Genomic DNA, 23,440 nt, shown 5'->3' on the forward strand with positions numbered 1-23,440 from the left:
GTTCCCATGATTCTCCTGCTTTTAATGGGGTTTAAATCATCTTCTTGATTGCTGTGTAATCTATGGAAACAAGGATTGAATAGTTTAATGTTTCTATTAATGAGGCAAATTAAAACATTTCTGAGTTGAGTGCAGCCCTACCAATCAGTATGGTAATCAGTGGGAATTATTACTGACATCTGATACTGATATTGAGTCAGATTCACCTTATTCTACCTTTTAGTAAGTATCTGCTTTGTTGTCAAGGTGGGACTCAGCTGGAAGTGAAGCTGGTGTTGCTGTGGAAGCACAACATGCACATCGAGTACCTAGCTGCCGCCTCTTGGCCACTGGACCTCTCCAAGCGAACCACCAGGGTCGAGGTGACGATGGAGGGAAGCTACGACATCCTGCACGACATCAGTTGCACCCAGAGGAAACCCATCACTAGCCCATATCGCACATCCGTCATCCGCCGCTTCTGGAACACGCTGCAGAGGTGCAACATCTGTCTGCTACAGAAAACTAAGTCACAGATACTTAAATTCAGTTCCAGTGCTGAGTGTATTTCAACTAAACACATACTTTCTGTTTTTCCAGTATCAATCAGACTGATCAGATGTTGGTTCACCTTCAGTCATTTAATTCGATTCCTGAGAACTACATGATTCCAGAAAGCACCAAAAATGGAGTTCCTCTGTTCTACATACCTCCTGGTTCTACTACCCCGGTACAGTGGAGACCTTCCTTCTCATATTTAACCAGCATGTTGTGAAGTACGCTTTGTGTTCAAAAAAATAGACTGTGCTGGATTACTCTTTACCTAACCTCTTTGCATAACATTGTAGTAGAAAAAACTTCAGATTCTAAACCCCCTCAGACTCATGATTTTTTTTTTAGTTCAATTATTCTCATTTAAAGGGGTCATATTTTGTTAAACCCACTTTTATGAGTCTTTGGTACATTTATTTGTGTATTTGGGGACTCTGATTGTTCAAAAAGTTTGAATTTGAACCCTTCTAAAGTTGAGGTGAAATTGTTTACATTGTAATTTATGGTTGACTTTTTAGTTATAATTTCCCAGTTTACTTGTGATTGATCATATTCAAATTCTGAATTTGACCAAGGAATTCCTGTTGTCTTTTGAGTTTTAGTTTTCCTATGGTAAACTAGATCAAACTATTAAATGATATGTTTTTACTGCTCTGTCTGGCCTGTTTGTGAAAATCAGATCAATGAGTGTCCTACTCTTTCTTGTAATGCGAGTACGTCTATAACTAGTTATGTCACGACATTTGCACATATAAGGTCAAGACTTCTGATGAACATTTCTCCAAGTGCGCCATAATTGTTTGTCAGCAGCAGCAGTTGTAATCCATACTGAAAATATATAAATATTACCTAAAATGTTCAGCTGTTGGCTGAACGGGACAGAGACGCACAGCCAACAACTTGGAGGGGGTTGGGCATGAAGTGGCTCGTGTGCATTTAAAGGGCCAGCGCTCAAAACGACCTTTCTCATTTCATTACTCAGAAATAGAATTGAAGATGGACCTATGGAGTTGAATTAATGAAGAATTCAGACCCAAGCATAGCATTTACAGTTTATGTAGACCACAGGGAAATGTTTTGAAATACGTAGTTCTATTTAAAAAAGAGCAAAATATCACTTCTTTAAACCATCGTTTCACTCAGATCAACATAGTTAGATATGTTTATTTGTACTTCACAGGAAAATTGTTTTCACATTTCCGTACAGCCATGAGAACACAAAAAAGCCACAACCCACAACCACATACCCGCCACCACACACATATTCATCTAACACAGGGGTGGGCAATTAATTTTCTTATGGGGCCACATGAGAAACTTTGACAATTATTAAGGGCCGAATAAATGCACTTGCAGCTCTGCTCAATATACAGTATATCTCTATAAAAACAGTAAATGAAACAATACAATGACACAATGAAAATGTGGAGCACAGAATATAACTATTTAATGAATATTCACAAAAACATGTCCAAAAATATGCAAAACCAGCTCCATGTTAACCTTACATTAAAAACCATAAATGCAGCTTTGTTTGTTTGCATATCTCAGTTCCTTTTCTGACTTCAGTGAAGAAATACTTAGAAGTCCATGTCTTGTTAAAATCTTTGCATTCTTAATTAAACTTTCTGTCTTTTTTTGACATCAGCTAACATCTTAATGGACTGAAACTGGCCAACAAACCAATAAGCTTTATTATAACCATAAGCTATATGCTGAGTACGGAAAGTATGTGTGAAAAAATGCTAATTTAGCAGATCCTACAAAATAAAAGCTGTGCCGTTGTATTGGTTGCATCTACAGGGGTTGGACAAAATAATGGAAACACCTTAAAAAATTAACAAAATATAATTTAATTGTGTAGGTCCGCCTTTTGCGGCAATTACAGCCTCAATTCTCCGAGGTATTGATTCATACAACTTGTGAATTGTTTCCAAAGGAATTTTAACCCATTCTTCAGTTAGAATACCCTCCAACTCTTTTAGAGACGATGGAGGTGGAAATCGACATCTTACTTGAATCTCTAAAACTGACCATAAATGCTCAATAATGTTGAGGTCTGGGGACTGTGCCGGCCATACGAGATGCTCAACTTCATTAGAATGTTCCTCATGCCATTCTTCAACAATTCTAGCTGTATGGATTGGGGCATTATCATCTTGAGGTGAAGGTGTTTCCATTATTTTGTCCAACCCCTGTATTACCATGATATATATTTGCGTTGACTTTTAATTTGCCAGTGACCTCATGCGGGCCGGTCAGGGTCAGCTATCGGGCTGCATGTGGCCCCCGGGCCTTACTTTGCCCAGGTCTGATCTAACACATTACAATCTTTTTAACAATTTATTCAATTCTGTTACTGCATCAACAATGAAACACGTGCTAAATTTAGCTTTCCTCCAGTTTTGTGACCTGTAGCAGTGACCAGAAGGGAGGAGTGTAAAACATGGATTAAGAGGGTGACTGGGGTGCATGGAATGAAAAAACCCCCCCCAAACATTTAGGGACTCAAGCAACCTACAAAGGGAATACAACAACAAGGTTTCTGTATTTTGTTTTTAGTAGTTCTAATTAATCTAAATCCATAAACAGCTGAAAATCCTGTTAAAAATAATGATCTCAAATCAGGAAATTTGAACTATTAAGTCATCAGAGTCAAATGGGAAGTCAGAAAAACATAAAGCCACTGATAAAAATGTGCCAATAAATACGCCATGTTCTCCTTTTACGTTATTGCTGTTGTATGAAATTACTGAGCTTTTTTGCAGCACTGTATGTTCTGACCTTGAACTGAATCCGGTTCCTGTAGGTTCTCTCCCAGCAGCACAGTGGATCCAAAGACTCGTCTCAGTCTCAGTTTGCTTCCTATTGGAAACCTATACTTTCTATGGATGCCAACTTCTGGCAGAGATGGCTGCACATGCATCGCATCGCCATCATCCTTGAACATGACATGTGAGACATTTACACCCTGAACACTTTGTCCTTAATTAACTAGAACCTCTGTTAAGTGAAATAGATAAGTTAAGTTACCTACTAAGCTAATAGCTATGAAGAATATTATACTGGAAGTTATTTTACACTGATCCGTGTGTCTCTGCAGGCCTGTTCCCAAACACCTGCACACAGCTGGAAACAACGGGCGATACAGCACCATCCAGTGTCGTATCTCACACTCTGCTCTCACATCTCTGCTGAGAGACTGGAGCAGCTTTGTTCTGGTGGAGGGGTATTCTTATGTCAAGCTCATATACAGGTGAGACAGCACATTTGAGCTCGAAAAGATGGAGTAAGTTTGGGCTTTCTGGCTGTAAATTTTGTGTTTTTATTGTTGCATGAACAATTAAAAAAAATGCATTCCACTATAATTAAAGAAGAAGCAAATTTTTTCCTATAATGTATGGGTTCTCTCTGGGTAGTCTGGCTTCTTCCCACTGTTCAAACACATGCCCTCAATAGATTAACTGGTCTAAATCTAAATTGCTCATAGGTATGAATGTGAGTATGAATGGTCGTCCGTCTCTATAGGTCAGCCCTGCGATGATTTGGTGACATGTCCAGGGTGTAACCCGCCTTGTAACCCTCTTACAGAAAATGAATGATTGAATAAATTCTCCTTTAACAATGTTGCATTGTTTCGTAGTTTTCAAAGTGTATGTATTTGAGGTTTGACGGCGGTTTGTCTCCACAGCTCTTCTGACCAGCCTCCCACTTCCTTCTACTTGGTCCGTCTCATCTCAAAGACGCCCTGCATGGTGCTGCGTCTGGGATTCCCTATTGGCACCCCAGCCCATGTTCGAAATAAGGTATTGCACCACCCACCCCATACAGAATGGTGGATGTAGGATAATGGAATCCAACAAAATGTCTTTGCAACACACACTGCCTCTGTTAAGATAATGTTTATAATTATAATGCTATAATAAAGGCATTGCTTAATATTATCTGAGGATAGAAGGTAAGAATCTGACATCTTGCCTGTTTCTTTCAGATGTGTATATTTCTAATTACATTTCATTTTCACTCAATTGTGAAAGGGGTTGATGCTTCTAGTAATAATTTCAGTAAAACACCAGTAAGTTGTAGTGATGCTGTAGATGTTTTTATTCAGTGATTCAAGGAACTCTATTGTCATACTAGCACATATTTACACATGAGATGGAACAAAATTTAGTACCTGAGGTCCCAGATGTAGCCCAATAAAATATATGTAGTTAACAATATATATGCAAAAAAAAAGACCTATGTATATCGGAGTTCAGCAGTCTAACGGCTTCCGGAAAATAGCTGTTCCTCAGCCTGGTGGTCCTAATTTTATGTGACTGTACTGGATGTATCTTCAGTTGTATGAGTAGGATATATATGTGAAGCATTAGAAGAAATTAGGTTAGGTCTATGACATAATTACCCTGCCCCCTGAAGTTGAGGCAAAGGGTATTGTTTTTGGTTTGTTTGTTTTTTTGTTAACACTCTAGCAGCAAAAACAATTAGTTGAATTAATACCGAATTTGGTTTATAGATTGCCAGTGACCCTGAATAGATCTAATTACATTTTGGGAAAAGTAGGTCAAAGTTTCAATTTTTTATGAATTTTTTACATGTTTTTTTCCCCCCATTTACTCATAATGGGCAAAATTTCACATGTCTGTAGCAGCAAAACTATTGGTTGAATTCATACCAAATTGGCTTGATAGATTGCCAGTGACCCAGAATGGATCTCATTGCATTTTGGTAATAGTAGATCAAAGGTCAAATTTTTTCAGAATTTTAAAAATCTTCCCGTTGACTTATATGTGCGAGGGGTGGGGTTTGTTGTGCCTGGCAGCACTTGTTAAATGAATGGATTTGAGTCAGAATAAAATGATTGTAACTACATACAATTATCAATAATAGCAATAAAATAAAAATACAAATCTAAAAAGTCCATCATCTTAATAGGACTGAGCATTATGAATATATACCAACATGTTGAAAATGGTTTTAATTGTCTCACTGCAAATGTAGAAAAACTCACTAAAAAACAGAAAACCATATATTGATGTTTCTTTGTTTTATCAGATTGTGGATGAGCTGCGAGAGCAGATCCTCAAACTCCGCTTCCCACATCGTGTTCAGAATAAAGAGGCCACGCCCAAGACTAAGAGGAAGGTTGTCGGTCACCCGTCACCTTCCAAATCCCCCTCCATCCCTGCTCCCAAGCCTGCTTTGTCGGACAGACCCTGTGTGGTTGTGCTCAATAAGCCTCTGGAGAAACTGCTCATCAGGTCAGTGGAAAATTAGCACTGTTTCAGGGTCAGTTTATCTGTACTGGCTTTTGTTGCAGTGATGTTTTCTTAAATTCAGCTTGACCACAGTGAACAGCGGCTTGAATTTTTAAATTACAAAAAGCTTTAGTTGTTGAAGGAAGGATTTAGAGTGCTATTAGTCCAACTCTAAGAAGTCATGATAATCTGAGAATTTCCAGACATCTGGTTTTCATGCTCATGTATCAAATAGTAAATGTCCATTATGCACTTAACACACTTTCAAAGAGAATCTGACATGGATGTCTTACAGGTATGAGAAGCTGCCATTGGATTTCAGGACCCCGTTCATCTTTAACATGGAGAACTTTCCGCATCCTTCCAGCAGCGCCGTGCCTCTCAGTATGGCAGCCAATCGGACGGCTTCTTCCACTCTTGCCTCTTTGTCGCGCTACTTCCTGCATCAGCGCTGGGTGTGGGCTGTGCAGAGCAGCCAGGGCCCGGCTGTAGCCATGCAGGCCATTGCTCACATCCTGTCCATGCTGTCTGAGTGAGTACACACACACGTCATTTTATCTCCAATTCATCCATTAAGCCTTTTTTTTTTTTTTTTTTACGCATATAAAACCAGTAAAAACACTGTTATTTGTAATGTACCATTGTTATAGCTGTAAAGATTATTGTTTTTTTCTGCTGAAATTAATGCAAGTTGGAGAAACAGACATGCCCAAAAGCTCACGAAACTTTGCATGCACATCAGACATGACGAAAAATGTCATATTTTATGGATATCATGAATGAGCATAAAAAACCTCTCACTGCTGATTATTTTTGCATTTTACTTCATTGTATTTCACTTTTGTAAGTATATGTGGTCACACTTTAGCATGATTTTAGCTATTTCCTTGCACTTTCATGGTAAAGTTAACACATCTACCTTTCATCCTAATCAATAGAAAATGTCTTAAACAATTTATTTACTATACAGAGCTGATTCTCAGTATATGCACTTGCTGTCATATCCACTCCATGTAACAGTGGTGAGAGTTGAAACACTGCTCTGGGGAAATTCATCACAAGTACAGTTCAGTTACAGTGCTTGGTTCAGAGACTGTTGTACTGTAATTTTCCTTGTGGATTTTTAAGCATAGGAAGTATGTTTTACTGAAGTCTGGATTCTTCTTTAAATAACAGGCTGATTCCCTTTTATGCACAAACTAATTAATTGTTTAGTTTACAAACTCCTATAGTTGTAAAATGATTAGAAATGAAGATCCCCTGAGCAAATTCTGTACAAACATGATGCAGCTCACTTTAAGTTGTGACAATAAGCAACAACAAACCATTATATGTGAGAAACAAGAAGAATTCTGCATTAGCAAGTGCCTTAATTGCATGTGTTGTTGAATATTTAACTGCACAGTAATGTATTTTTCCATAAAAATTCATGCATTTCAGTTTCATATACTGTAGAGATCTTGTACTTAAAGCTGTCACTAGCTGTCAAGTAGTGAAAAATAGTTTCTCAGCTGAACTGTCAAGTAGATGTAAATATGCATCAAACTGAGAAACTGAATTAATGTTCACGTAAATACATTCCAACACAGGAAATCAGTTTAATACAACTAACATGATAAATACTGGTTGCGCAGTAGTGATTTGGGTAGGTGTTAACAATAATATAGTAACTGACAGCTCAATATGTACAACATGCAGAGCTGTGGCATTGTGGAACATTCATGTCTCTCCTGATGTTTGTGTAGGATCCGTCTGTCAGAAGGCTTTCACTTTGCTGCCAGTGGAGACGGCATTGTAAACATGGTGATTGAGCTGCCCATGAAGGTAAAAACACAATAGTTTGTCGTCAATAATTGAGCAGCAACCTCTAACTGTTCTGAAATGTTGCCTAGTTTGGCTCTGCATCATGTTTTGTACGCAGTTTCCTTGTGTTCCTGGTTTGTTTCTAATCAGTGTTTTGTGTCCTCAGGGGATGTCGGGGGATACAGACAGGGAGAGTCACTCCTGTATTGTTCAATACATCTTGTTCCCGCCTCATTCTACATCCACAAAAGACAGGTAAGAGAGAAGACAGATGAACAGCAGCATAAGCTTTGACATGATGCTTTACCACACGTGATTTTACATGTCATATAACAAGAGTAATGGATTCTGAAAACTGTAGCATCTAGCCTCTAGTTCAAAGCAAGGTTTTAATAGTTTTGGTTTTTTCATTATAATTTAGTTTTATGTAGTTTTGACTTTTTTTCTCTAATTCAGTTAGTTTTTGTTTTTAGAGCAGGTTTGCTAGTTTTTATTAGTTTTTGTTTTTTTTCTAAATGATTAGTTTTAGCATTATTTTTAATTTTTTCATGTCTTGTGTCTTCTTCGCTGTCGTATTCAAAGAAATCCCATACAGGATTCTACTTTCTCTCAACTAGTCTCCATGTTGCCAGGTAGCGTGGGGACGAGAAACCGACTCAAAACGACACGTGACAAACAATGAAACGCTGTATGGTGTTGCCAACTAAAATTACTCGAGTGAAATAAATTGATTTCAGACGAAAAAAGATGAAAACGAAGGGAACTTTATCCATAATTTTTATACGTTTTAGTTAGTTTTGTCAGCACGATACAGTTTCAGTTAGTTATCGTTTTTTCTTTTAATTTTTGTTTTTATTTATTTCAGTTAAAAATGTTTTTTCAATTCTAGTTTTCGTCATTTTGTTAGTTTTTGTTAACGATAATAACCTTAGTTCAAAGTGGAGATGAAACTGAAAGCTTACATTCCAAATCTTGGTTATTAGGTACATGTACCACAGTAATAATGGTATAATAAAAGTAAAAGTAAGCCACTAGCCACTTTTACACAGAGATCCTGGAACAAAGGTGAGATGGTGATCCCACATTTTTTCCACCATTGACCAATTTCCACAGCCAAACCAAGGGAGTAACAGAGGTGAGACATGCTGGACTTTTACGCAGCGGACCTGCGTTCCAGAAGGGGTGGTGACACAGCGCAACGTTTAGTGTGACGTGTAACTTGCACGTCGGAAATACCCTGAGCATAGCGGTGTTAGCTCTCAAAGCAACAATGGAGGACGAACAATATAAACATGCATAGAGTCCTCTGCCTGAAGTGACAATAGTTCGTGAATCTTAGTAAATTTATTTATTTATTTATAGAGCACTTTTCACAGACAGAGTCACAAAGTGCTTTATCAATTCAAATCAGAATCAAATTAAGTTTACAGAGACCCAACAGAATAGCGTCTCCTCCATTCAATATCTCTCTGGTCGCGTTGATATGTTTGTTTTCTCATGTTTAAATCCCCCCGGTGTGGGGGCCACACACACAATACATCATCAAAACATCACACCTTGGTTGCAGAACAAGAAGTGTTCCTCTTACATAGCATTCCGGAGTCATGATTCCACTTTTTTCACGGTTCTGTTACTACTTCCAGAGGTGTTACAGAGCTGTGACATAGGTGGGCCCAAATGATCCCACCATTTCGTTTACACAGACGTCATTCCGGAATAAAGGTGAAATATTCTTGGAACAGAAGTGCTGTGTAAAAGGGGCTATAGGTAAAAAGATGGTGTAAAGAAATATTACTTGATTTTCTAAAAAACTATTCCGTTATAGGTGTATTGGCGCTATAGCAGCACATATTATACGTCATCTGTTTGTCTTTCGTGCTTTTCCAGCTTCTCCACTGATGACGACAATGACACAGAGGTGGAGGCAGTTGACATGGACACAGATCTCAACCTTGTGACTGAATGCTGGGTAGAACCACAGAGTGGAACGGTGATGAACTGCATGGACCAGCACCGCCACTTCCAGGGCCTCAAGTACCAGGAGGTCCCTCAGGCAGTGCGTAGACGCCGTTTATACAGCAGCTTCCCCCACACAGCTGAGCTCTGTTTCATAATGGCTTCCTCTGTTGTTCTAGATCTTTCCCAGAGATTTGGCCTGTATGTCCACCATGATGACCTTTGAATATCTGAGCCAGCTGTGCCAGAATAAGGATCAGGTTTGCTCACTGCCAGCTGGACTCAAGGATGTGAAAGGTAATAAAACATATGGGGGACGTCTACATGAATGTGGTCTGTTTCACCGAATTTGTGTAGAATTTCTGGGGTCAACATCAAAGAATTAGACGTAAAAGAATTAGATGTAGACACTGTGATGGCACCAAGTGGTTGCAGGATCATTTTGAAACCTCAAAGTTGCATTTCATTGCTTTTGTGGAACCAGAAATGACCAAATGTGGACAAAAGGTGGAGCTGAGGAAGTGTGAAGGAGTAAAGGTCAATAATAACTTCACTGGCTTTGAGGTCAAGCTGTGGCTCTTGCCCTGTTCTTAGATCAGAAGAAAATTATCTCACCTATGTACCTTTGTAATTAGCAGTGCTGTGAAAAAGAATTCAACCCATTCCTGATTTCTTACATTTTTGCATATTAGTCACACTTCAATGTTTTAATGTTTCAGATAATCAGAGGAATATTTAGTGAAATTTAACTCATTTTTTTTTTTTTTTTAAGTGGTTAATCACAGTTAATTTGAGCTGTAACAACGAGGGGCAGTTAATTTTCACATACAGTTGTGGAAAAAATGATTAAACCATCAAAATTAATCAAAAACACTGGTGTATCATGTGACTAAAACAGACAGAAAAGAAAACATGGAATGCCTAAAAGCACTGTTTTTGTCAGTACAATGCCATAGGTATTTATGTAAGAACTGAAGTGATTTTGGTTATTATCAAGAAAACATGGACAATGCCTGGATATCAGATCTGAAATTAAACTCTTATACGCTATTTTTTTTGTTATCATTATATTTGTCCAAACAAATTTACCTTTAGTTGTACCAGGCATTAAAATGAACAAGAAACTGAAGAAAGCAAGGGTGTTCTAATAATTTTAGGGCCAGGTAGGTCTATGTATCTTTTTTAACTTGATAAATGAAATCATCATTTAAAGACTTATTTTTTAATTTACTCAGGTCAGCTTTGTCTAATATTATCATTTGTTTGATCTGAAAGATTTAAGTGTGACAAATATGTATAAATCTAGGAAATCAGATAGGGGGTGAGTATTTTTCATGATACTGTGTAGGAATAAGCCAAGAAATGTGTACATTTTCCATTTCTACCCTTCATGAAACATGTTTTGTTTGAGAGGTATGTTGTTTCTGTGTTATGTGGTTTCAGGAGAGGCCCTGGCTTCTGACAGCATCCACATGGTCCCGTTCCAGTTTGACCTCATCCAGCTGCTTCCCAAATGCCAGCAGGTCGAGCTGTTCTTCCTCACTTTTAGCACAGGTACTCATACGGGCCATCCTCAGATTCCTCACTTCAGCAGAATGAAATCATTAGATAAGAACACGTCTCAGCAGTTCTATCCTGTGTTCCTTGTCATGTGTGCAGTGGTGGAGAACGACGAGCAGCTCCACGGCTCCCCCTGCCTGCCCAACGAGCTCCTGCTCAGCCTCTTCCACAGCAGCCTGGAGCAAGAGCTCAGTGACAGAGAAATCCCTCTTGTCGACAGCGACCACGTCACCTTCATGCATCACATCTTAGAGCGGGAACGGGACGGCCACGTGGCTCCTTTCTCCTTACCTGTAATTAAAGGTCTGTATATGTTTGGACTCTGAAGATGATTGTGTGGGATTATTTACCTCCAGCTAGTTTTTTTTTTTGTAACTTAAACCTTTATTGAGGTTTTTTTTTTTTTACATTTTATTTTAATATTTTAAATCACTTTTACAGTGCAGTAACAAAAAACAAAAACAAAAAGAAAAAAAACAACAACAACACACACAATACAACAAGGGGGGATGCTGTTCCTTATGCACTCAACTGCTTCTCCATACCAGATCTGAAGAATTAGATCAACCAGATCAAGAATTAGTATCCTTGAATATGGTCCATTTCTCCCATCTTTGCTTAAAAGTTCCCATCTTAATCCTCAGATGAAATGTACATTTTTCCATGGTATATATTTCCTCTATAATGTTCACTCATTGTTGTAGTCGAAGAGGGTCACTTTTGAACCAGTTCCTTGTGACTACCTTTTTGCAGGCAAGAATTAAAATTTTAAATAAGTAAGCATCTTCTCTTTTAATTACGTCATCAGGTATTAGACCAAGGTAGATAGTCTGGGGGACCATTGGAATTTTATAATTGAGAATGTTCTCCATTGTCCGAACAACATGGTTCCAAAACATTTGCATTTTTGCTCATGTCCAAAAGATATGCGAGTGGTTAGCATTCATGTGACCACATCCTCTCTAGCATTGCAGCTGTTTTCCTAATTGTTTGCTTTTAATACTTGGTGTAATAAAAAAACAAATGAGGTTTTTCCAGCCAAATTCTCACTAACCTTTAGAGCTGGTGGATGTTTGCTGTGTTTTGCACATAGAATGCCACTCACTTTCAGACAGAGTAATATTCAATTTGGATTCCCATTTTGATTCAATGTGAAGTAAATTCACACCATTACATTTTTGTAGACCCTGATATAATTTAGACACAATCTTAGTGGGTGTTTGTTTGTAAGCTCCTGCGAAGACCTTAATCAGTTCGCTGCCCTCTGATAAGTTACTCTTAATCTCCCTGTCAAAAAAATGTTTCAAATCTTTATTGAGTTTTATGGACAACAATTACAACAATAACAAACAAAAAAAACATAAAAAAGAACAAACAAACAATTGAACAAATGAGTACAAAAGAAAACAATGTGCCCTTGTAGCAACAGTCAGTCTACTGATTTTGTGTAAATATAGTCCAGCTATTCCACTTTTTATCCAGTTGTGGCTCTTGCAGTCTCAGTCTGTGTTAATTTTTCCATTAGAAATATTTCATCAATTGTGGATATCCACTGGTCCTTTGATGGAATGGCTGCCTTCCGCCAGTTCCTTGTTATAGTTTTTTTTTGTTTTGCCGCTATTAAGAGTATTTTCACCAAATATTAATCCTTTTTAAGAATTGTAGTATCCTGAAAGTTACAAAGATATAGAACATTAGGAATCAGTGGAACTGAATAACCTAATACATGGTACAGTACGTCCCCAATCATCTTCCAAAACACAACTCCAACTAGTTTTTCTTCAGGGGCCACATACAACCCAGTGTGATCTCAAGCAAAATAATTGCATACTTACCTATAAATTATTATAACTGATGGCAAATTTTGTCCTTGGTTTAATTTGAAAAAAGTAAAATTACATAATGAAAATATTTACATTTTCAAACTGTCCTTTCACAATAAAACGGGAATAACCTGAACAAATATTAACAACCTGAGATGTCTTAAGAGAAAGTGCAATTTTAACAATCTTATGCCTCTTACTAATAGGGCTGTAACTAATGACTATGACTAATGACTACACAAATTATGAACTGCAAAAAAAAACAAAAACATTTTCTTTCCTTTAACAAGAACATTGGCTGCCAGTGCATCAAAGATTTGGGAAAAGTAAGATGTCTCACTCTGAGCAGCTTCAGCTGGCTACAGTGAAAAGTTGTTCAGCGTGCTGTTACATACTGTGAGATACATATGACAACGTGACTAACGACTCGTCAATAACTAAATTAATCATTGACTAATTTTGCTATTGTCTATTTTTCGACTAGTTGTTGCACCCTTAGTTACTAATTTCATATCATGTTTTTTCTTTTCATCAGAGGAGTGTGTTAAACCTCCAGACAGACAGGACACGATGACTTCATTTCACACCACTGGCAGCAGCAAAGAGGTGATGGGATCTACCAGCACTTTACAGGTAACACCATGCACACCATGTACACTGGTAGACAACTACTGACTTTCTGTAGTTTACTTTGCAACAGGGCTGTGTGATCTCATCCATATATCAGGCATTTCATATCCAGACAATGATACACATCATATTATAGTGCATTTTGTATAAATTGTGTGAATAAAAATCAAATGTTCAGTGACAATATGCAGAGGCCTATTTTCTACTTACACATATTTGATGATGTTAATATTTGTTTCCTTTTATTTAGGCCTTTTTTGCAAATTTTCCATTAAGCATATTATAAAGTAGTAATACATAGACATTTTAATGGAAAAAAATATAGTCAGGTGTTTAAATAGATCAGTTGTATCTAACTGGTTTTGTTTTTATAGAAGCTTTTTTAAAGAAAATCTATTAATGAATGTGTTTTAAATCAGACTGAAGGTACATATTTAGATCAGATGAGTTTTCTGCTTGTGGTAGCTGTGTTGACATTCAGCACTTTAGAAAACAGATTGCTAACGCCTATTCTGTTATTTTCAGAATAGCGCCAGCTGACCAGCAGATTATCAATAAGCACAAAGACATTATAGCATTCACTACTCTACTTGCCCGTCAAAGGATTCTCTTGCAATGGAAATCCCCTAAACTGCCTAGCACCTTCCTATGGAGTGACCTCATGCTCCATCTAAGTCTTGAAAAGGTTAAATACACACTCAGGGCGTCCAAAAACCTCTTCTACTCTACCTGGAACCCAGTAATGTCCTTTATCAACACACTAAAAACCCTCGTTGATAACTCATGAACTTATTAAGCTAGATTTTGAGGGATGACACGTGTTGTTACGCAGCCCAATACAACCTTATATGCTCATACCTACTAATATTATTGCCTTTATTTATTTATTTAATCTCAGATTGGTATGCGTTACCCGGAACTTTTTATGGTGGGGGGTGGGAAGAGGTGGGAATTATATATGTTATGTGGAAAAGCCAAAAGTATTGTTTTTTCTTTGTATGACTGTCACTTTTTTTTTTTTTTTTACCTCAATTCCAATAAAAAAGAATGTTGGAAAAAAAAAGAAAACAGGTAGCTTTTATGTAGAGATATGACTCTTGCACAGTAATAAAAAGGATTACACTCAGTCCCACATAATACATAATGTATAACATCATATACATGTGTTTGCCTTCAGTGTCTCCAGTGATATGGATATCCAGATACAGACTGAGTGAACTTACTGATGAATCCTCATTGGTATAATAGTAAAGTAAAGTGTGTCCTCTTTGGCAGAGTTTCAGTAATGCAGATCTTGTGGATGAGGAGCCCCTGCTGGGAGAAAGGAGCTGTTCTACCCCACAGTGGAGGTGTTACGCCAAGTACATCAGTTCTCAGCAGATCCTTCTCACCTTCCTCCCTGCTACTTTCACAGGTAGTACTGAGTGCCAAGAAAATCTTTAGAGGGCTTTAGATTCATTTGATGTTTGGGAGGAATGTGGTTCTGTATTGACTCAAATTATAGTCATTTTGAGTTTGTGAGGTTCATAATTAATTCCATAAGAAGTTGAGAGTTAGCCTTTGTAAACTTGTAAAACAGAGATTTAGAAATTCTAATCTGTACATGTGTAGGATTTGCTTTTGTAAAAATACACATGGAAGTTTATTTTACATGTTTACAATGTGGTTCTGTGAAATAATTGTTGAACAGTATATTAAAAGATTTACTGTTTTTGCTGTACAGATGTTCTGATGTTAATGGCGTCTGGGCTGGAGACAGAGCCTCAGAGTAACATCAGCACACAGGAGGAGGACACCCTGACGGCCAGTAACAAATCCCAGGCCGACTCTCTGTCTGGCTCCACCAGTGGGCTGGAGAGGTCCGAGTCCGGCCTCAGTCTGACCACTAAGATGCGACGGAGCTCCAGCAGTGGACACTTTACTGCCAGGTCCCCTGTGTTCTCACCATGGTCTGAGAGCCAGACTGCGCCCACTGACCCCCTCAATGTGGACCAGGACGCCTGGGACGGCAGGGTGTCTGAGACGGAGACCGGAACCTCAGGCTCAGGTGAGGCTAGTGATCTTGACCACGGTTCGACTACAAATACATTAATACTGTGCAAAAACTGAGTCTATATGCCAGAACATATCATACTCTTACTTCAGCTTTCTCTTAACTTTTTTCAGTACAATTGGTTCATATTCAGCAAACACTTGGAACTTAAACAAAAAACTGTAAATGACTTGCATAATTGTAATGATTGCCATGTGTGTGTAATGAAACCAGCACTCACAAAAGTAGAAAGTTAGCATAATTTACACCTTAGACACAGGATTAAAGGCTGCATGTCATCAGGAAGTGTTAACAAAAACAGAGTTTCCAAAAAGTAAAAGGAATAATTACACTCTACCGATCTTTAAATCATACATAAACAAAGTAGCGTCAGTTGGGGTACATGACCTGGAATCATCAGAAAGTATAAATATAAGGGCAAAACAAAAATAACTCTATGAAACAAGAGCAGTGGGTCACTAATGAAGGAGGTTAAAGAATCCTGATAATCAATAATATTAGTCTGGACGTAATATAAAACAGAAGGTCACTGGATGATCCTGTACAGCTCTTTGGAAAGCCAATATGAGGATTTTTTGCAAAATTTTTTGCTGCTATTTTTTAAAATTATTCCAGTATAATAAACTCATTCAGACTAAAGCATTTTTAAAGTGCTTTTTCCTTTTTTTTTTGGTGAACGACCAGCTGTAAACCATTCGTAAGCTCTAAAAGGTCTGAACCATTTGTAAATTTCACTCATAATAATACAATAACTACCAAGTACCAGAGAATTGGTCAATATTACAGTTATCCATCCATCCATTCTCTTCCGCTTATCCGAGGCCGGGTCGTGGGGGTAACAGTCTAAGCAGGGATGCCCAGACTTCCCTCTCCCCAGACACCTCCTCCAGCTCTTCCGGGGGGATCCCGAGGCGTTCCCAGGCCAGCCGAGAGACATAGTCTCTCCAACGTGTTATAATTTTTTTTAATCTTTTTTAATCTTTTGCGTCTGTCACTGAAGTTCTTGTAAGTAGCATTTGTATGCAGCTCATTAAATAGAAAAAGGATACGATCCCACAAACAGAATGAGGTAAATTTTATCAGCGCATATGGAAACTTATTGAATTTTAATATACTATTGTTATTACTTCGTATTGGTATTTCTTGTATCATGTCTCATTGTATTGTATCGTGCATCATCAGGTATCTTATTTATTATCTACATTATTTTTCTCTTTAGGTTTTTAGCTGCAGACAATTTCATTTTGTTTGTATTTTCATCTGAAATGAAATTGAACTGACATTCAAGAGCATCCATAACAGTGATCTTTTACTCTGCTTTCCTCATATTTCCTTTTTTCTAGATTTTGGGGAGAAAGACGGAGTCCAGTTCTCTGAACCACAGAAGGCAGATTTTCACATCAGCTTCAGCCGACAGGTGTCCCAGCAGAGCACCAGTGACAGCAGCCAGCTCAGGTGTCCCGTCTATGTCTACAACTGTTCCCTGGAGCAGCTGAAGGAGCAGCTGGTACACCCTTCCTCCAGCCGCCAGCCCAGGGACATCTTCTTCAGGTAAACCCCCTAGAGTTCACGACAACATAAAGGTCACAGAAGATCCAAATTTTAATAAAACCCTATGATCCTTGAATTGATTCATGTCTCCACCATTGTGTGAGTCAACTGAGCCTTTTATTAAGTATCAACTTCTAGTCAGTTTTGTTAACATGTTTGTCTCTGGTTGTCTTTGTGGGTGAGAATAGACCTCAAGATGCTGAATCCTGGGAGATGTATCAGCAGATGAAGTTCAGGTAGCGCTGTTCGATTCTGTTTTTTTGCTGTCCTTCCCTCTCTGGTGAGGTGCTGCTCAGCTTTTTCACTGGACGCCTCTGAGACCCTAGGATGCGCTTGTCCTCCTCTGTAGAATGGGGAAAGTGTTGCTTTTTCTAATACTGCAAGCTCCGAAGACACCCTCCCTCCCCAGGCCTCGCTGTTCTTCCTGTTTAGGCTTGTGTCGCTACATACACACAGCAAGTGCAGCGCTGCGTCACACAGCAGACTGTAAAATGAGCTCCTGAAGGCTGTTCTGGAGAGGAGCATGTATGTGCCTTATCACAAAAACATAACCCAATCAGAATGCATTGCTGTTCACTCACCTTGTGCAGAATGTGTGGAATGGTGATTTTATGTTCACTGGTAAGAATTTCTCATATTATTATTGCAGAAATTGGCAGTCATTAGACATGAGTGGACTTCAGTTATATTGTACAGGAAACATTTGTGTAGAATTAGCTTTCAGTAACTGTCAAGAGAAATATTTGAGTATCTGTGAGTTACTCTTAATAATGGACCAAAATCTGTTACTCATCTCTTTTCAACAATTACCTTTACTTTCATGGTGTTCAGTTTTTTGTTGTTTTTTATTTACATTTAAGATAATTTGACTGAAAAACCAACAAGTGACAAATGTAGTTAGTGACCAGATGATGTCTCCACCACTCGCACTTCACTTTTCTTGTATTATTTCTTTCTTTTTTTTTTCTTTTTTTTTTTTTTTTTTCAGAAGTCATTTAGGCTTCTTTTGCATAGTCTTGGCCCCCATAGTAGACAGTATAGCATTAGCTAATATAGTGAAATTACATTAGTTATGTATTTCAACTACATTAGCAAGCTACAGTCGTGGAAAAAATTATTAGACCACTCTTGTTTTCTTCAATTTCTTGTTCATTTTAATGCCTGGTACAACTAAAGGTAAATTTGTTTGTACAAATGTAATGATAACAACAAAAATAGCTCATAAGAGTTTAATTTCAGAGCTGATATCTAGCAATTTTCCATGATTTTCTTGATAATAACCAAAATCAATTAAGGTTTTACATCAATAGCTATGGCATTGTACTGACAAAAACAGTGCTTTTAGGCATTCCATGTTTTCTTTTCTGTCTGTTTTAGTCACATGATACACACAGAAGTTAGTACTTGATTGCATAACCATTGTTTTTGATGACTTTTTGATGGTCTAATAATTTTTTCCACGACTGTTTGTTAGCATTACTGTTGGTCCTTTGTTAAATTATTACTGTATGAATAAGATATAGAGGTGAAACAGTTTTAAATTAGCTGTTTTCTTTTTGACAGCCTGCCTGTTGAGTCTTCTGTGTATTGAATGAAATGAAAAAAAAAAGTGATAGATTATATGGTTGGAAAAAGTGAGACTACAAAATAATAAAATGATTTTGTTTTTTCTAATGTTAGTGAATTAGGACAGCTAGACTACTATGCATGTGTTAATGTGAAGTTGACATTACTGGTGTTTTACAAACTGCTGTTTTAGCAAATAGCTCAAATTACTTGTCGCATTTAACAGCGTGATCCCTAGCTAGTAATGTGGCCTGTGTTTCTAATCAGTTACTTTTTGCATTAGTTTGGTGGGTTTCACACTTGACTGACAAAGCTCCACTCTCTTGTCCAAATCTGGTCAGTCTTGACTCCACAAAACCAACATGGTCACAGCCAAATACTGATCTCAGGCTTTGAAACAGTAGTCCACAAACCAGTGGGTGACGTCACAGTGGGTATGTCCACTTCTGTCATACAGTCTGTGGATGTGAATCATAATAATGTACATAGCTAGAAATATCAGGACTTTATGTATGAAGGTCCATTCCATTGCACCCAGGTGGTAACTACCCATGAAGACAGGAATGAAATATCTCCCTACAGATTTACCATTAATCTGTGTTGCAACATTGCTTTAAGCATGTTTTGAACACTAACTGATTTTCTGTACTTTTCTCCTACTATATTAAAAATGGAGTTTGAGATAAAAGAAACATATAGAAAGACACATAAATGAATATAAACACCTAACATTTTTTGCTTTACATGCTCAAGGGAGTTCTTTCTGTCGTGTACATTTGGAAGATTGACTTAAATTATGCATAAGTTTATGGACTGAAGATAATTTCGTTTTTCAGAAGAATATGTGATATGACAAAGACTGTAAAGGTTTACTTCAGACTGTATGACTGTGCTTTTTGCAGCTTTGCAGGTGATTGTGTACGTTGCCACAGTTTGTCTTGAAGAGTTTTGGCATTTGACTGTAACTTGGATTTTAAACATTTTGCTGCAACAGCACAGTTTTTGGTGATTGCAGTCTCCTTTTACCTATTTCATGTCTCTCCCTGCCTGTTCCTCTAAAATATACAATGCTTACTCGCATGCTGTGGAGGTTCAGCTGTCTGTCACAGGCTTTTCAGCTTCTATGAATTTGCTTATTCTAGTGGAGATCTGGGCTACAGCTACATGTTTTATGCAATGGAACTGTCTTCTGTAAAAACTGTGTTGAAATGGAGGCTGTGCCTATTACTCGTAATGTTCGATCTCACGTTGGTCTCATGATCCGGCACATTCACTCTCTAACTAAGCGTGGTCATGTCCCTGTGTGTTTTCTGTGTCCTTTTCCACCGGCAGGTCACTCTCTCAGGACCGCAGCAGTCCATCTCCATGGACCGACCTCCTGACTCAGCCCCACAAACACAAAGACCTGGCCAACTACTGCAGCCTACTGCAGGAGCATTACCATCAGAGCTACGTCAAAGGTGACCACCCTCCTCCCTCACAATATCTGGCACATTGTCACTTTAGTTAGACATGAAGAACAACATTACATTATCTTTCGTAGCTCCTCTTCCAGTTTTCTTATTGAACCTTCTAGATCACAGGTGTAAACATGCGGCCCGGGGGCCAAATCCGGCCCGCCAAAGGGTCCAGTCCGGCCCTTGGGATGAATTTGTGAAATGGAAAAATTACACTAAGATATTAACAATCCTTTTAGCTCAGGTTCCACTTTCAGACCAGTTCAATCTCAAGTGGGCAGGACCAGTCAAATACTATCATAATAACACATAAATAATGATAACTCCAAATTTTTCTGTTTGTAAATGTAAATATTTTCATGTATTTACATTAAAACAAAGTAGAATTTCACAAAAAAAATGTAAATAACCTGAACAAATATGAACAACCTGAAATGTTTTAAGAGAAGTAAGTACAATTTTAACAAGATTCTGCCTGATATTAAATGTTTTTATGTATTTGTATACCCGCTGTGATCTGTAAGTTATAATGAACATGTGGAAATGACAAACTGAGGTAGAATATTGTTAAAATGACACTTATTGTTTCAGTTTTTTCATGTTATTCACATTGTTTGAAAATAGAGTTTGTAGATGTAAACATATTCATTGTTTAATTTTACTTTTTTCACTCTTAAACATAGGAAAAAATTTGGGAGTTGACATTATTTATATATTATTATTTCTATATTGTTATGTTATTATTTTACTGGTTCGGCCCACTTCAGACCAAATTTAGCTGAATGTGGCCCCTGAACTAAAATGAGTTCGACACCCCTGTTCTAGATAGTGTCTTAAGCTCTCAAGATTTCTGATTATTATCTATAATAAAATCCTGTTTGATAGGTATTAGGACATCATTCTGTGGCGTCTCAGATAATTGTGTCATTACCAATCTTACAAAGGTGCTGTTATATATAGTTGTGTATTATTGTCTGTTCAGTCTGCCTCCAACACCATTTACAAATAAATGGCAAACAGGAAGAAAACTCCAAGGCACTCTCTTTAAGCATTAAAATGTCTTTATTCTCATGGCATGGTCGTATATAGACCTTAAAAAACACTTCAATGCTTGAAGCCAAAACGTGTTGAAGTGTTTTTTTAAGGTCTATATACGACAATGCCATGAGAATAAAGGCATTTTAATGCTTAAAGAGAGTGCCTTGGAGTTTTCCTCCTCTTTGGCATCTACTTTATGAATCCCTTTTTCCAAAGACCACTGTGAACAAACTCTTTTTTTGGGTCCTAGAAGCATTCCATCCCATGATGTTTTGAACCAATCTGTCCTATTTAGACTTAATTTTGCTTGTTGTTTGTCCAGTGTGACGTTACTGTAGAGTGGTAACATTTGTAAGATAAAGATGAGTTAGCTTTCTAACTTTAACAACTACTTGGCTAGAACACACAAAGTAATAATAATTTATGTAAATACTGTAGTGAGGCATTATCTTTAGCAAAGCACACAAAATACCTCTTAAAATGAAGCGTCCAATATAAATGTTTTCAGTTAAGTTATTTATTATTTCTGGTATATTTCATTATTATCTATTCAACACGTCTTATTATTTTTTGTTCTTTATTTATTGTATTCACACCAACAGTCATTGCCAAAAGTTTTGGCAGTGACACAAATTGGTTCTTTTGAAGCTTGTTTGGAATTGTTTTCAGCATACCTCAGAAGACGGTGGAAAAGAACCTTAAAAAAAATTGAAGCAGCAAAGCTTGTTAAAACAAAATCAGTGTCGCCAACAAGACATTTGTTCATGAAAGGAAAAAAACAATCGTATTATAAAAACTACCACATATCCCCTGTATCACTTTAACTGGAAGTGTACAGTGATGTTCATTACAAATACATGTATATCCTAACTGTAGTAATAGGTAAATTTTACTATTGCAGTGCAGCAAAAAATGAAAATTAGTAATCGTCATTTCCTTTTCTTAGGCAATGTCTTGTATACATGTGTTCTTCTATGGACAAATTAGATGTCAGCATTCTAATTTCTAACTTCAGCTGCAGATTACTACAACATATGTGGAGAAAGAATTTATGATTTTCAGGATTTATGTCAATGCCAATAACTTAAACTATGCTTTGTGCCTGTGTTCTCAGGTGTGTACCGGAGCCTGCAGCAGTCGTACAACATCAGCTCTCATGACGTCCTGATGGCCATGGACTACTGCGAAGAGTCTCTGCAGGAGATAGATGTCACCTCATTCCTGCAGACCCTCTGTGGACACATCAGGGTCTTCAGGGAGCTTGGTGGGGCTCCAGGATGGAGAGGGGACTCCAAACCTTCAAGGAGCCACACTACTTTTATCATCGGAGAGACTGAAGAGGACCGGACGGACGACAGGTCCGCCATGGTGTCTTTATCCAGGTAGCACCACCAAGTCATCAGGAACCAGTTAGAAAAGAGTATATTTATCATAACCTCACTAACATGCAAATCATGCAGGTGAAAAGATGTTGGATGTAAAATGGGCCTAATGAATAAAATCTGACTGCTGTGTTATTACCGTACTTTCCTGGCTATAAGGCACACTGGAATATAAGCCGCACTTGACTATAAGCCGCGGTTGACTTTAAGTCGCACCGGACTGGTGGTGTCCAAGTTGTGACATGAGATATTTACACAGAAAGATGGTAAACAGAAAGATTATTTAAATATTTATTTCCATACCTTAACTGCTTTTTTCCAAACAGTGCCTGTAACACGGCAGTAAAACGGCAGGAACACGGCTGGTTCAAAAACCCAGAAAAGTCATTGATCTTTATCTTCATCTTCCTTCTGCTCATTGAAACCACTGCAGTCGTCTTCTTCAGTGCTGGAGTTCAAAGGCTCCGTCACACACTTTCTACATCTCTCCTCCGTTGTTGCTCAATGGCACTTCCGTGCTGTAGCTCTATTTCCTTCTTAGACAGACACATTGATTGCTTTTAACTTAAAATCTGCAAAATATGCATTTCTTCGTGTGTTTTCCATGATGAGGGTTTGTGGATGACACACAAAATGATTGTTAAAAGTAAAGATTAACACTTCTCCTCTTCGCATCACCTCTTCCACCTGTCTGTGTCACTTTTGCACTTCCTGCTAGAGTGTCCCCTGGTGGCCATTAGCCCGTATAAAATCTATACTCGAGCTGCATCGCTGTATAAGCCGCAGGGTTCAAAACGAGAAAAAAGTAGTGGCTTATAGTCCAGAAAGT

At 37.9% G+C, this 23,440-nt stretch overlaps 1 protein-coding gene across 2 annotated transcripts in view; it reads left to right on the forward strand.

Annotated features, from left to right (window-relative positions):
• Positions 1-23,440, forward strand: part of szt2 (SZT2 subunit of KICSTOR complex) — a 159,893-nt gene that overhangs the window by 11,951 nt on the left and 124,502 nt on the right. For both annotated transcript variants that reach the window (XM_030131806.1, XM_030131807.1), the window contains exons 10-29: positions 247-478; positions 580-709; positions 3,341-3,486; positions 3,635-3,787; positions 4,223-4,337; positions 5,590-5,795; positions 6,088-6,324; positions 7,538-7,616; positions 7,762-7,850; positions 9,483-9,651; positions 9,731-9,848; positions 10,995-11,105; positions 11,211-11,414; positions 13,470-13,567; positions 14,840-14,978; positions 15,288-15,611; positions 16,961-17,168; positions 17,357-17,404; positions 20,067-20,194; positions 22,344-22,611. In XM_030131806.1, the coding sequence (XP_029987666.1) occupies positions 247-478; positions 580-709; positions 3,341-3,486; positions 3,635-3,787; positions 4,223-4,337; positions 5,590-5,795; positions 6,088-6,324; positions 7,538-7,616; positions 7,762-7,850; positions 9,483-9,651; positions 9,731-9,848; positions 10,995-11,105; positions 11,211-11,414; positions 13,470-13,567; positions 14,840-14,978; positions 15,288-15,611; positions 16,961-17,168; positions 17,357-17,404; positions 20,067-20,194; positions 22,344-22,611 (3,202 nt within the window). The remainder of the gene's footprint in view (positions 1-246; positions 479-579; positions 710-3,340; positions 3,487-3,634; positions 3,788-4,222; positions 4,338-5,589; positions 5,796-6,087; positions 6,325-7,537; positions 7,617-7,761; positions 7,851-9,482; positions 9,652-9,730; positions 9,849-10,994; positions 11,106-11,210; positions 11,415-13,469; positions 13,568-14,839; positions 14,979-15,287; positions 15,612-16,960; positions 17,169-17,356; positions 17,405-20,066; positions 20,195-22,343; positions 22,612-23,440) is intronic.

The sequence above is a fragment of the Sphaeramia orbicularis genome, chromosome 4, assembly GCF_902148855.1.
Source record: "Sphaeramia orbicularis chromosome 4, fSphaOr1.1, whole genome shotgun sequence".
Taxonomy (NCBI): domain Eukaryota; kingdom Metazoa; phylum Chordata; class Actinopteri; order Kurtiformes; family Apogonidae; genus Sphaeramia; species Sphaeramia orbicularis.